Raw genomic sequence first — 15580 nt, forward strand, 5'->3', positions numbered from 1 at the left:
TAAAAATTCTTTTTTACGGATGACTTAAATTGAATTTTCATCTCACAAAATTGACTATAAAACCGTCTCACAAGAGTTTTTTAAATAACAAATTAGGTCTGATTGTCATGTCATTTTTTGTATATGAAAGTAAGTTAAAAAAAAAACCACAAATTTTAGAATATTTTTTAAAACAATTTTTTTTATGGATTCGAAATTCGTTCTCTAATGTGAAAACTCTTGGTCTCCATTTTTAAATATATCTATTTTATATTTTAATTCTTATAACGTCAAATCTGTTTACCAACTTGAAAATATTCAAATCTCATTTAATATTCGATTTCTGAGATTCAGAGTATACATATATTTTAATGGCCATTGAATACGAAATCCACCACATGGTTAATTGTAATTATTCAATTATGGCTATCTAAACTACCTCTTGCAAGACAATGTCTTTTTTAAGGAAAAACTAAAAAAATCACATTGTCAAGGGCGAAGTTAACTTAGAGCACACCCGAGATAAATTTTTTTTTTTTATATTGAGATTTTGGTTTAAACTTGTATTTAACTCGTGTGGATCAAATAAAAAAATAAAGACAGAAGATGAAGAAATTAAAATTTTTGTATTTAGCCCAGATAGCCCCATGGTTGAATAAGAAAGACATAGCCTAGTAAAATTAAAATTATATTCGGAAAAATTTAATTGTTATGAAGTTAATTATCATGTATTATTTTGTATTTTGTAAAAAAAAAAAAAATAGCCCGGGTGGTATTGGTTTTCAACTATTTGATTTCAATTAAAAGTGGAACTTGAAAACGTTTAAATAAGGTTTTAGTTCCGATTTCTGATGGTTAGAAGAGTTTAAACCAATATAAAGTGAAAATTACTTCTTTAATTTAAATGTCGGAAAAATAATAATGTACAACTCGTTTGGTAATTGAATCAGTTATTTAATAGTTATATTATGAAAGAGTGTGAATATTCAATTTTTTTTATTCGAAATAAATAAAAATAGGCTTAAAAGTAATTCATTTACGTTATTACAGGATCTTGGTTACGATTTCATGCGGTTTTGGATTCTTATTTTAGGTCTATTGTAAAGAGTAGGTTAGGTCTCTTATGATACGGTCTCACAGATTTTTATTCGTGAGACGATTCAATGCTACTTATATTTACAATAAAAATTAATATTCAAGTTCTTGTAATCATTTTTTTAAAAAAAAACCGTCCATTCGTATAGAAAAACGGATTCTTGTGCCGATTTTATTCGCTCAAAATTGTCTTAAACCGGATGATTTCGCGTTGGGTATCCTTACTATTTGACGAAATCAAGAACATGAATTTAGGCATGTGTGTAAAATAATATTTGAAACAGTGATTGTTATCCTAAGAAACATGCATGAAAGATCCATGGGCTGCTAAGCCCAACCACTCCAAATAAATATATTATAAGTCAACCAAAGTTTGCATGTATAAATAACAAATCCCATTTCAAATATAATCACAACTGACCCCTTCCAAAGCTCAAATTCACCATGAAAACACAGATTCTTTCACGTTTCATTCCTTTATTCGTCGCGCTGTTGACGCTATTCTGCACCCGCGGGATATCCTCGAGACCGATTCCATCAGAGCTTCTTATCTCAGATGGGGTAGATGAATTGAAGAGAAATCCTTCTGATCATGTGATACTGATGAAAGGGTCAATACCGATATTAATGCATGCAAATGATGAAAAGTGCGAGCAGATGTATGGGTTTCTGCCATGTTCGACCACTGTTTGGGGGCATTTGTTCTTGATTCTGGTGTTCGAATACTTGCTGTTTGCGGCTGAATCTTACGTGGGATCGGGTGGGGAGATGATTTTCAAGATTCTAGGACCTGGTGTGTTTGGTGCTTGTGTCTTTCAGATCATTGGGTCACTCCCCGAAGCATTGATTCTTCTCGGTAACCCCATTATATTGCACACACTATATTTTCATTGTCCGTACGATCGGAGAACTAAAATGATATATAAAGACTTTCATGTAGTAGAATAAGTAAATTTATAACAAAATATTCAAGAGTACGTATTATGGTATGAGTACTTGGTCTCTTGTGAGATGGTCTCACGAATCTTTATCTGTGAGACGGGTCAACCTTACAGATATTCACAATAAAAAGTAATACTTTAGCATAAAAAGTAATACTTTTTCATGGATATGACCCAAATAAGACATCCGTCTCACAAAATACGACTCGTGAGACCATCTCACACAAGTTTTTGTCTTATCGTATAATTTGTGAAATAAACAACTTTTTATCATTAATATTATATATAGTCAAACCAAACAACGTTTATTTTATCACATAATATTAATAATCTACATTTCAATTATTTATCAATCTTATAATTATTTTATCATATACCTAATGCCGAAAACAACTCATCAATTGTCTTTTTTCACTAATTTTTTAAACACGTTTTTCACTTTCTCATTCCGTACAACAATTTTATCTATTCTTTTTAGATAAAATCATTCTTAGAAAATGTAACATTAATAAAAAAATTATTGAAATATAATTCGAAAGACAGCTTGAATTCACCGACCTCTTGAGAGAAAATCGCCTTATCCAATGATTAATTTTGTTATAAATGTGTGGGCGATTTATCTTTTATCTAATATCAAAATCTCAAATTTCGATGAAATATAGTATTATTTTATAAATTAAATTAAATATAAAAGAATATTACAATTAAATTAAGTAAATTAACTCGTTTTTTTTTTTTTTTTTTTTTTTTTTTTTTTTTTTTTTTTATATTTTCAGCTTCTGGGTTGTCCAGCAGTGAAGAACTTGCTGGGGAGTTCGTGTTAACTGGAGTGGGATTACTGGCCGGATCCACCATCTTGCTCCTCACTCTCATCTGGGGAACCTGCATTCTACTCAGCAGTCAATATTTTGGCAAGCACTTGCAATCTCATCCTAATGATTGTAAATCTTACAACCCTTTTGAGAGATTGTTGATTTCCCAATGGCCAGGTTGATTTCAATTTCTTTATTTGATGTTTAACTAGTCACAACATTGAGCCAATAGCTTGTTTTTTGATCGGTGAAGTTCTCTCGTTGTATTCTAGGTTATGGCGTGATTACAGATTTGGGCACGAGTTTCACTGCCAGGATCATGCTTCTCTCTGTGATACCATTAGCGATCATTCTGATTCCAACAGCTTTTCATCTGCCTTTCTATGGGCAACAAGTGTTTGTGATTATTACTCTTGTTGTTTCCATCATGTTCCTGATTTCCTACTTCTTTTATCAGGTTGGTCTTCTGATCTTGACATTTTTAATTCCATGCTCAATTTTTGTGTCTATTGGGATGTTTTAAAAATGCTTGAATATAAGAAAATTGGAATGTGAGGCATTTGGAGTTTGATTGACGGATAGAATTGTTCCAAGATCATCTAACTGTACTGTTTGTTTCACAATTTGAGCAGTTCTTTCAACCTTGGATTCAAAGGAGGCGCTTACTATATATAAAACACGAGCATTTAGTGGTAGACATCCTAAAATATATGCAGAACCAGACGATGGGAAAACTCCTGACTGACGATGGTTCACCAAATGTGTCGACCATAAGAAGGTACCTTCGACAAAATAAATTAATAGATTTGAGTGCTTGTTTTTTCGTTTAATTAATAGATACAGTAATCGTCTTAGCAACATCGGACTAGTCTTTGTCGTATTTTTGGTTGAGGTCGACTTGTGGATGCTACCTCTCCATTACACTCCGATTTTTGCAGGCTATTTGAGGAAAGAGATCAAGATGGAGACAAGGTTATCTCTTTCTCCGAGCTAAACGAATTTCTGCAAGAAATCAAGTTCCGAAGACTTGAGTCAAACAAGGATGATACAACTGCAGAGATAATGCAGGAATTCGATATTGACAATGATCAGAAAATAACTATGGATGAATTTGTCAAGGGGATGACGAAATGGCTTGATGATACGAAGGATACAATGAATAAAAGATATCATTCTGTCAAATCACTGAAGGACTTGTACGAGGTAAATAGTTCTCTATGTTATTTGAATCTTTATTTTCTGTTAAGTGGAGGCATACCTTATTTGTTTGATTATATGGCTTTCAGGTTCTTAAGCCTTGGGTTCAAAAGAAAAGGGAAGAGCGTGAAATGATGAAACATTTGGTTCCAGATATATTGGAGCATCTCCAAAGCTCTGTGTATGGAAGCCTTTTAGAAGAAGATGGGTCACCAGACATCCCTGCTATAAAAAGGTATATTTCAAAAAGAGTCCAATTATTTTATTCTAGTATTAGTGCATTCTGAATTAAATTCCAGTTTTCATTTATGTAGTTTTTCATAAATTTCAGGTTGTTCAAGGATGTCGATCTTGACCAAAGCAACAGCATATCTTACTCGGAATTGAAGAAGCTAGTGACCAATATCCAGGTCGGAATGTTTCCTGGCAATGCTGATATTGCCGCAGCCAAAATGATGGAAGAACTTGATATAAATGGAGATCAGTTAATTACCGAGGAAGAATTTGTTATAGGATTATCCAAATGGCTGAATATAACTTATAACCAAAATCTCAACTCGGAAAAGAGCGAAGAGGAGAATTATCAAGTACGTCTCAATAAGTCTTCTAATTTACGACTGTTATTCCATATCATTGTTGGTTTTTGTCTTACAAAACAATTGTGCAGAAAACATGGGAACAGACAGATAAACTCATTGATGACAAGTTCGTTGACAAATCGCCAATAGCATGGATGAAAGCTATATTTCTTTTGGCACTGGGGATTGTGATGCTTGGGGTTCTAGCCGAGCCTCTTATACATAGCGTTCGGGATATCTCTAAAGCTACCAATTTGCCTTCATTTTATGTTTCATTTGTGCTCGTGCCAATTGCCACCAATGCTAGATTAGCTGTATCTGCTATCCGTGAAGCCCGAAGGAAGAAACTGCACACTATATCTTTGACATTGTCCGAGGTTCCTTTTCTTCCCTTCAACAACTAAAAATAGAACTAACCAAACAGGTTTACTTTCTATAAGATAAAACGTGTCATTTCTTGAAATTAATCCACTTATCTAAATAATGCAGATATATGGTACGGTGTTCATGAACAACATTCTGGGATTAGCAGTTCTTCTCGCCCTGATCTATTTTCGAGGCTTGGCATGGAATTTTTCTGCTGAATCTTCGATGGTTCTGTTTGTATCTGTCATAGTTGGATGCCTAGCCAGTTTCAGCACTATTTTCCCGGTGTGGACATCACTCTTAGCTTATCTGCTTTACCCGCTGTCGTTGGTCATCGTCTATAGTCTGGGTGATTTTGATTGGTTTTCGTATATCTATTAAACTATTCAAAAAAAAAAAAAATCTCCAGAAACTGTGTACTCAATTTTGGCGCATGAAAAATCATGCATCCAAAATCATGCATCCATTGTTCCTGGTTGAATCTCAGATCCTGCTTATCAACTTTGGGCAATATTTTCCGCTCCCATTTGTTCTAATTATTCATTTATTCTTGTTAATAGAAGGGGGGCAATTTTAGTTAAAGATTTGTAATTTCTCTGAATATTTATAATACTTCATTCACCATTACTACCAGGCTATTTGCCTCGAGTGCATGCCAATAATTCCTAAAATAAAAATATTGCAATTTAAGTGCAAAATAGGTTGTGGAATTGGAGTGATTCAAGAAACCAACGCAACTGCTTGCCACAATCTGAGAAACATGTAAGCTAACATAATTCTTAAGAACATATTTTCCTTATATGTTATGCAAGAAATTACATAGGACAATCTTGGGATTCGATTGCACGGTAAATTTTTCCATCAAAGCCGTAGAAATCAAATCAAAGTATTCTAAAATCCAAAAAATGTATTCTGCCTCGATCTTCGCATGGTACTCATCAATCATAAAGAAGTACCAACAACCATCAGCCAATTGTCACCATCTCAATATAAGCCAATTGTTCATCCGTTTCTTCTTTTGATATAGATATAAATTTCAACTAGACTTGGGGATTTTCCAAGAGACAGAGACTTGCAGGGTAGGGGACCGTGGATGAATAATGCTTGTGCATTTTACAGTGTATTTGATGCCAAACAGGGTCGAGTGATTTTTTAAAACTAATCTTCATGCATCCACTGGCTAAAACTCGAGCTCCATGTATCATAAAAAAAATAACAATTCTAAAAAAGGCCAATTCGGTTTGCCATTGAAACCAAGATTCACCTCCCAGTAACAGCAACTTACTAGCTTTATACATCACGGTGAACCACCCTTCAGAAGGTGTCGTTCCATATCCTTATCTTTGAGTCATCTCATTACGACTGGAAAACGACCCCTCTCCTTATGTTCCCCCGAAACCAGGCAGCGATGGAGATATACAGGACGAGTCAATTCAAGCGGGGCCGAGGAGATATGAATCAGAAGGCAGTAAAGCGAACAATCAAGATATCACGATGAGGTATCTTTTTCATCAAAGATTTTTCTAAACGATGTGGCAAAAGTTGAAACTAATTATTTTATTAAATCCAGGAAATTTATGAGATAGAAGCAGCACAGGAATTCAATTAACTTGAAACCAAGTTGAGTCCACTTGCCATTCATTCAAGAACAACATATTTCATTTTTTTTTAAAAAAAGAACAAACCAAAGCTGGAAACATGAGCAAACTAACATAAAGTGACAAATCGTAACCAGAAAAACAGAAACTAAACTTTTGAATCTTCACCTCACGGCAGCTTATATCGAGGAAAACCTACTCGAACTTCATATGTTCTTTCCACATCACCACAAGCTGAAACATGGAAACTGTTACACATTCTTGATTTCTTGTAACAATGAGTAGCAAACCTGCAAAGCAAGTTCAATTGAATAGACAAATTGGCATCAAGGAAAAAAGCAATGCATAACTTGTGAATTTGATAAAACACAAATGGATTTGAGAATATGACCTGTTAATGGAAGAACAAAGATATTATCGCTTGCATGATTAGTACCTAGCGGTGAGAATCAGAATGAGCAGAGGATGGCTTGTCCGAACAGCCATCATGCTCCTCTAAGACACCCCGATTTCGTGCGGGTATACAAAACCCAGAGAAACCACCTACTCCGGAGGTAAATCCAATGCCCGGTATAGATGATGGATACATAGGTACAACTGCTGGATAATGGTGATGCTGCTGAATGTGTTCAGCAGGTGCCATTGAAATAGCTGATGGGTCCATCCATGCACGAATCGAAGGTGTGTTACTGGACTGAAGGGGTCCCCTCTGTGGAAAAATTTTGAGTTTGGCCCAGCAGCTGTTGCAGCAACGGCTGAGGCGCTGGTGGCGAGTTGAAAAAGGATTGACTAGCAACCGCTGCTTCACCACTTGCACTCCTGGGATCTCCACCGGTGTTCCAAGCCGAAAGCCTCTGGAGGCGAATGAGTTCTGCCAGCTGTTGCTGGTGTTCTGGCCAATCGGTGGTTCCATCAAATCCCAATGGAATTCCACTCAATAAAACTTGTGCTTGTTCTGCGCGGTTGTTGGGATCCTGATGCCGCTGCTGGTTTTGGTGGTTGAGCAAAACTGGATCTTGAAACGACTGCAAAGAAAGCCTCAAATCTTGGTTCTGGCTACTGTTTCTAGGCAGAAAATTAGGAATTGGGAAGCTCTGAAACTCCACAGATAACGAACTAGATGGAGCAGAAGCACCCATAGGAAAGGAAGTGATGGAATCAGCAAAGGAACCGGTGTCCAAAGATGTCGACAAAAAGGTCAGATTTTGTTCATTCTGATTATTCATATTGCCTCTCTGATGCAAGTCTTGCTGCTCATCTTCACTTCCCAGCACCGTCATCACCCTTTTACTCGAAGGACCAGAAACATTACTAATAACCGAATTAGCCTGATGGAGCTCATGGTGTTGCTCTTCTCCAAGCTTTACGCGCACTTCTCCAATCTTTTCCTGGGCCGCTTCTTGCTCAAAACTAGCATTAGGCTCAGAACAGGTGGTGGGATTCCAGGGAGGAAGCTCCTCGAGTTCATCAATGGCGCTTTGAGCCTTCTTGATGAGCCAATCCACAGCCTTGCTGGGACGGTCGTACCCAAGGCGGTCCTGCACATCATAAAATTGGATGGCCGTATGCGCCGCCAGCCGCACACGGCGGTCTCTGGGACCTTTCGCGGTACACACTTTACTGTGGCGGTCTTTTCTGCCAACAGACTTCAGAATGCGGCCTACTTGTACCTCAACAATCTCGCCTCCATTGTTTCGCAGGCCTAATCTTGATGATGATGACTGGTGGTGATGGCTTCTCTCTCCCATTTTCTCCTGCAATCTTGCATGTTCGGCGGAGAGCTCCACCGGTAAAGAGCGTTTCTTTGGCGGGTGAGACGGCGCTGGTAACTGATCCAGACTCAGTCCCTTGACAGCAGTATTATGCTTTTCCTGTTCCAGTTTTTTTCCCCTGATCGAAACACTTAATTCTCACCGCTCTTCACTCCATTTCTCGACAATCTGCCTCTTCTTGTTCTTCAAAAAAGAATATGTAATTTACACCCACCATTTTTCCTGCTGGCTAACCCATCTTCTCTCCTCACTGCTTTTGAAGATAGTGTAATCTACACTGTAAGTGGCATAAAAAGAGAAGAACTTGCTAGCTTACACCCTAAACTTCAGCAGCAGGGTTAATCAAGAACCTCGCAGTAAATCTCCTGATTGAAAATGGAAATACAGAAAAAAGGAATCATTTGGTTAACAGCTCAACCCCCTTTGTTTGGGTTTGCCTCTCTCTATGGTATAAGTTGAATTCATCACAGTGACTGATGAGGGTGGCAGTGTTTGTGGCAGAAAGGAGATAAAAGATTACTGAGGAATCATCAATGGGACCTGCTAAGTGCTACTGCTGTTTTCCTTTCCATTCTTGAGTTGAGATCTCATCTCAAGTTTATATCGGGTAGGTTGAGCTATAATCCGACCTGATAAGTGCTAATGTTGTTTTCCTTCCCATATAATATTGATATAGCATGATATGGAACAACTTAGGAACATAATGATAAGTTTTTCTTATTTATTAATTGCATATTATGGTTTAAATTTAAAATAAATTGTATGAATGAAATTAAATTTTATTTAATGACTATGTCTCTTTAGCAAAATAAAATAAAATAACAATATTATTCATGTATTATGATTTTTTTTATTGTTGTTGTCTCATATTATGACACTATTAATATCTTAATATTAATATCACTTGTTATTAATTATCATAACTTCATGAAGAAGAATACGATAGGTTATGGTTTAAACTAAGATAATTTGTAAAAAAATTAATTATAGTTCAAAATTATTCTCATCAAAAAATGAAAATAGATAAAATTGAGTCAAAAATTTGTGTAAGACGGTCTCACGGGTCGTATTTTGTGAGACAGATATCTTATTTGGGTCATCCATGAAAAAATATTACTTTTTATGATAAAAGTATTATTTTTTATTGTAAATATCGGTAGGGTTGACCCGTCTCACAGATAAAGATTCGTGAGACCGTCTCACAAGAGACCTATTCTAAAATTGATGGAATATAGTAAGTAAATCCAAAGAGAGGCTGAGGGAATATCTATTCTAATAATTTTGGGAATAAAACATTCCCATTATAGAGCATCCCTTCCCAAAGTTTATCAGTCAAACCTTTTGGAAGGGAATGTTCGTTTATCCTCATTCTATCTTCACACATCAATTTTAGGTCTGATAAATATGGTTTTACCTTGAAGGGACGATCAAATTAAAATATAAATTTAGGCCTAACGACAAATACACAACAATTCTTACCAGGCAGTCTCACGTATCAATTTTGTTAGACGTATTTTCGATCATAACTGATCCATAGAAAAAATATTATTTTTTGTTCATCTCAAATATAGACTATGTCGACCGGTTTCATGGATATCGTCTAACAGAACACCTACTCAAATAAATATAGCATAACTCGAAGGGATAAACGAATTGAATCGAAATAATTCAACATACGTTTTTCTTTTAATATGTTTGGTTTGATTGATTCAATCGTTTTATTTTCCTTTTCGCTTAATAAGAACCCTAGCTGGGTTAACAAGTGTGTGTGTGGGAGGAGGGGTAACTGTAACTCATTCCTCCAGGATGCCACCAAACTCATCAATTCTTGAAAGTGATCTGTTCCAGCCCTTTTGGTTTCTATATTTTATTTTTGACTTGGCGGCATTTTAAATTTCCTTATCTGTCTTATTGCTTCACCCAAAAATGCACTCTCTCCCACTTCTTGAAAATACCCTCTATCTAACGAGTAATTCTTTAATTTTTTCATGTTTCATTACTAATTTTGATGGTCCTCCCATCATTTCTCTCGTGTACAAATCAACACAACCAAACTTTTGAATTAGTATTCCAATTGTCATGATGTTGAATAGTGCAGGCGTACGTACGAGTTCAACAAATTTAATCATACAATAATTTTAATATATCACCTTTTTTTTATTAATTTTAATGTTGATAAAAATAATAAAAATATGTCTGAATTTATATAAGGAATTATGATTTCGATGGGTTTTTTTTTTTTTTTTTTTTTTTTTTTTTTTTTTTATATTACCTTATCATCAAATAGGATCTAATCATAATAGTCTTTAAAGAAAATAGACAATATCTTTCAGAGGTTCGCTGTATTCTTTACTAATTAACTTGCCGAAAAATTTATCAAATTCAGGACTTTTCCTTTTGTCAAAGATCAATTTCATTCCTTAACGGATAACCAAGTTTGTTGCCTGCACCATATTTTGAAGGTTACTGCACATATTCGGGTTTATCTAATGTATAAGTAAATGATGAGTAAATCTCTTGTAAGACGATCTCATGAATCTTTATCTGTGAGACGAGTCAACCCTACCGATATTCACAATAAAAAGTAATAATCTTAACATAAAAAATAATATTTTTTCATATATAACCCAAATAAGAGATCCGTCTCATAAAATACGACCCGTGAGACCGTCTCACACAAGTTTTTGACTTAAATGACACTGCATATGGTTTTCTCGTCATTTAAAAAAAAAATCAATTTCATTGCATTTTATTGTTCTCGTTTTTTGTTTTGAAAATAAACAATGAAATCAACTTGAAATTGGGTAAATGCAATAAATATGGGGGAGTTGATTCTAGTATTAAAGCCACGACAGACCATGTATCCCGGTGCGATAGTTGGGGGTGGCAGTGATAAATAAAGACTGATCCAACTATTTATGGTATTTCAGGTCGAAATTACCTTTATATTAAAAATTATTAATTATGGTAATTAATTTTATTTTCATTTGACTATGTTTTTAATCGGCATTGTTCGATCGCTCAAGACATGACACGGGCCAGAGTAAAAATATTTGTCGTACTTCCATATAATTTTTTTGGTATGGGATTTCTCCGAAACAAATAAAGTTATCGGATTTTTTTTGGGTTGTACTTAGTTGGAATGATTTGATTTAGATGAACGAATTTGATATGATAATAAATTTGAATAATGAATTTGGAATGAAACTACGACCACAAATCCTTTCATCCAAGTTTTAATTAATCTTATATAATTTTTGGATCTTTTTTCCCAAAAGTTTGTCGATGAATTTGGGCTGGATATGGTGTAAATGCATCCATAGTCGGTCAGATATTGGTAAATGTGACCAACTTAAATTAGGAAAAAGTTGAATTCTACAAACATTTCCCAATAAGCATGTGTCTACCGTTTTGTAATTCGATTATAATATAGCAAGGTTTCATTAAATTTCGAAATTGGGAAACAATCGTACACAAAAATATTAATTCTAATAGTCCATTTAGCCCATCTAGACAAATTAATTGAGCGTAGTTGTGTTGTTGTGTAGATACCAATACCATTTGTACTCGATGCTCGAGTGTTCGAACATTTTTATTGCAATATGCTATGCTCGTTAGAGTGTAATATTTGTCTTTGTTAAGTAGAGTAATTGAAACATGACGTTTGAGCTATTGTACGTTTTAAAATATTTGAGTTGTACCGCTATCATTAATTATAGAATTTGGTTTGTCGTTCGGTCGTACACATATATAAACAAATCATGGTCTAATATTAATTTTGAATATACATGACTGTATACAGGTGAAATTATATGGTGATCGATGTTTTAAAGTAGAGAGAAGAAATGATTATAAAAAAATTGCTTTTAAAATATTTTTTTGAAATATAACATTTTTTTTAAAAAAAAATCAACAAATAAAAATTCATAAATCTTGAATGAAGCGAAAAATATTGGAGTATTTATTTTGTGGCTTGTATCTCTATCAATGTTGGGTGAATATATAGAAGAGACATGAACCGTCATGCGAAAGCGATGGGTCTCATACAATAAACATCAAATTTTAATTCTTATAATCCAAGCTTAATAATAATTATATTGTACATGCATTGACAAATAATTGAAAGATTGAGCGTTTGTCGTTTTACAACAAATTATAATTGATGATAATTATGCAACTCAAATCATTTAATTCGCACAACAACTCAAGCGTTATGTTTCAATTGCTCTACTCAACAAGAAAATTATTACATCCAACAATCTCTCTCTTGATAATTGCACTCTTTGAAATCAACATGAATCAAATTTGTGACTTTGACTCTGATACTAATTGTATGACCGAACTTATAGTTTTTGGTAATGTTGCAAATCAAATCATTTAAAGCAAATCAAATCATTTAAATAATATAACAACTAATACTCCGCGTTTCGATTGTTTTACCGAACAGAGAAAATTATTGCACTCAACAACAATTTATATATATACGTAATAAAAATATTTTATATTGACCCAACATATGTTTGGTAGATGAGAATCATTCAAGATTCTTCTACCCAACAATTTTCATTATTGATAGCTACAATATTAATTTCTTATTTTTTTTTTGGGAAAAAAGTAGAAATTCAAGAAACAATTGATGTGCTTAATTCTTGTTAATTAATTAGATGTATGGCTTTGCAAGTGGGGTTGTGGCTATAACGTAAATGTGGATGTTGGTGGTGAGAATGAGTAGAGTCCTAAAAGCATGCATGCAATAAGTGTAGCTTTATGTGATGCGATGAGTGCTTGCATTAAAATGGGCATTTGAGTTGTCTTTTTCGACGCTACCTTTAATTGCATGCCCTAAGTTCCATGCAATTTCTTCTTACAAATTTGATTCAACCTCGTGCACCTCCAATTTATGTAATTCGAACAAGTTTCACACATTTTCTATAGGTAATTAGTTAGAGTTTTTTTTTTTGTCATTTTCGTATGATAAAAAATTCGAATATTTTGAAATATGTAGTTGGATATATTTTTGTCGTGTATCTTTTGATTTTGACAATTTTAGTTTGTTTCCTCGTTAATGATAACGTGATTCTCCATACATCAACGCAACATCAGTGTCTCATATACTTCACATCAAAAAAAGATTAAAATTGCATAATACAACTTAAACTTCATAAATTACCAAGATCATAAATGAATAAGCATACATGCAAAACTAAAATTATAATTTTATTTATTTTTTACTTCAATATTATATTTTATATGAAAATTATGTAATCATTAAAAGATTTCTAGAGATATCGTGTCCCTTTTCTCCCTTCATCTTCGGGTTAAATATTTCTACTTATAGTCTACTGGAAAAACTAAATTAAATTATGTGTAAGTTGTATAAAACTTAAAAATTCCGTTTCTATTAAAATTATAGGTTTATCTTCCTTGCGAGGCAAATGAAAATTTTGTTGCTATATATCTTGATATTCACTTAAAATTTAGGATCCGATTCAGCAAGTGACACTAGTCCAGATGCATGCTTCGAATTTGCCCTGAGCCTGAAATCACGAATAAGACCGTTAGAAGGGGACCGGGAGAGTGTCTCGGCGTAAGTCTTCCGACGCTCAAGTTAGAGACTGAAGATACAAGTGGAGAGTAGCTAAAGGTGCTGTTGAAAAAATAATATTTTGAATGAATGAAATTAAACATTCAATCCTGATATTTATAGAAGAATATATGGGCCCGTGATGGACCTGTCTTCCATTTGAACTAAAGATGGACCAAAGATAATGGGTTCATCCATGGGGTATCACCAGGCTCATCCACGAGGTATCATATCCGATTTTTTACTACACTTATTTTTTGAACTCCGGAGCATTTATTATAGGAGCAAGTTTTTGACACGAAATAATTTAACAGCTTACATTGGTTCACGTGGCTCCAGTTATTTGTAATAGCGACACTTAATGTCACCTGCGTCGTATATTTATGTTGTCCAGAAAAACAAATCGAGCTCCTAACATAAAGTGGAGGTGTTATTAAATTCAAGGACCGTACCCATATAAAAAAAAATGGCACGACAAAATGTTCATGAGAATATCTCGTGAAACGTCAAATTGATTTTCTCTTTATACAATGCTTCATTAAAGGTTTTGATCGAATGTAAAAAAAAAATGGACATAGCATGATGTTCGAGAGAACGTCATCAAAATATTTAATATAACAGTGTGTGAAAGAAATCCCGGTGTGATGTTATAAGAGATGTTAGCGTTAACGTATCTTGTAGCGTCCGTGAAGTGTCTATCAACAGGTGAACATCGTATCAAGACTATATATGTGTAAAAGTTAAACATATTTTACTAATTAACTTTGGTCTTGTGGTGAAACTGAAACCTTTTATAATCTCAACCGCATTTTTTTTACAATTTATTTGCTTTTCTGCTATTTCAATTTCAAAAACTAATTACTTTCATTTATTTATTTTTTAAAAAGAAAAACAATTTCATTTTCTAAATTTTCTACGAAAACACATATATATATCGTATATGCCAAGATCCACTAGTACGTATAATATACGATCATGGTCGGATACGAGGTTAAGTCCATTATACATACGCTTTAGACTCAATTATGAGGAGATTCAAAATAATTCAGTTCTTGGTCGATCATATTTAATTAATTAATGTCTTCGCGTCAATATCAATACAGACAAATATAAGTTTCACGTACTTGAACCTAATGAAAACTATCTCCAATCAACTATTTCGTGGGAAAGATGGAATGGACTGGATATATAATAAATTGCGAATAATAACAATAATAATGGAAATATATAATTTTGATCATGTATGTCTGTTTTTTTAGATTTTAGTATATTATCAGATTTTAGTTTTAGTCGTCTATTTTTTTTTTAAATTTTAGTCATTTTTCCACATGATGCTAATATGATTCCGATATAACGTTGACATATACAATACCAAGTTAGCATTGAAATTACAAAAAATTAAAATACACATGACTAAATCTGCAATTTTTCGATATAATGAATCAAAATCGTAAAATGACAAACATATATGATCCAAATAATAAAAATATAATTGAACAAAATAAAGAATAATTTAGTTAATATTGTTATTGCCAAAACAAAATAAAGAATATTATAATCTAAGTGATTATTTAAAAGATTTCAGTCATCCTTTAAAAAAAAAAAAAAAATTTCAGTCATATCATATATTTGTACCGGTATATATATAACAACTAATT

General features: G+C 33.7%; 1 protein-coding gene and 1 pseudogene across 1 annotated transcript; one reads left to right on the plus strand and one right to left on the minus strand.

Annotated features, from left to right (window-relative positions):
- Nucleotides 1–1493: 1493 nt before the first annotated feature.
- Nucleotides 1494–6657, plus strand: LOC140976943 (sodium/calcium exchanger NCL2-like). The gene is made up of 9 exons (XM_073441391.1): nt 1494–1930; nt 2792–3004; nt 3100–3284; nt 3460–3605; nt 3766–4030; nt 4114–4259; nt 4356–4611; nt 4692–4979; nt 5092–6657. The coding sequence occupies exons 1-9, from the start codon at nt 1519–1521 to the stop codon at nt 5347–5349; spliced, it is 2169 nt and encodes a 722-aa protein (XP_073297492.1). The 5' UTR covers nt 1494–1518; the 3' UTR covers nt 5350–6657.
- Nucleotides 6507–8928, minus strand: LOC140976950 (transcription factor TCP4-like; annotated as a pseudogene).
- Nucleotides 8929–15580: the final 6652 nt, after the last annotated feature.

The sequence above is a fragment of the Primulina huaijiensis genome, chromosome 1 (assembly GCF_012295235.1).
Source record: "Primulina huaijiensis isolate GDHJ02 chromosome 1, ASM1229523v2, whole genome shotgun sequence".
NCBI lineage: Eukaryota > Viridiplantae > Streptophyta > Magnoliopsida > Lamiales > Gesneriaceae > Primulina > Primulina huaijiensis.

Bases quoted from the DNA above. Each gene is read 5' to 3' on its own strand.
- LOC140976943 (XM_073441391.1), top strand. From the start codon at position 1,519: ATGAAAACACAGATTCTTTCACGTTTCATTCCTTTATTCGTCGCGCTG. The intron at 1,931-2,791 runs GTAACCCCATTA...TTATATTTTCAG, and splicing joins CGAAGCATTGATTCTTCTCG to CTTCTGGGTTGTCCAGCAGT. The intron at 3,606-3,765 runs GTACCTTCGACA...CGATTTTTGCAG, and splicing joins AATGTGTCGACCATAAGAAG to GCTATTTGAGGAAAGAGATC.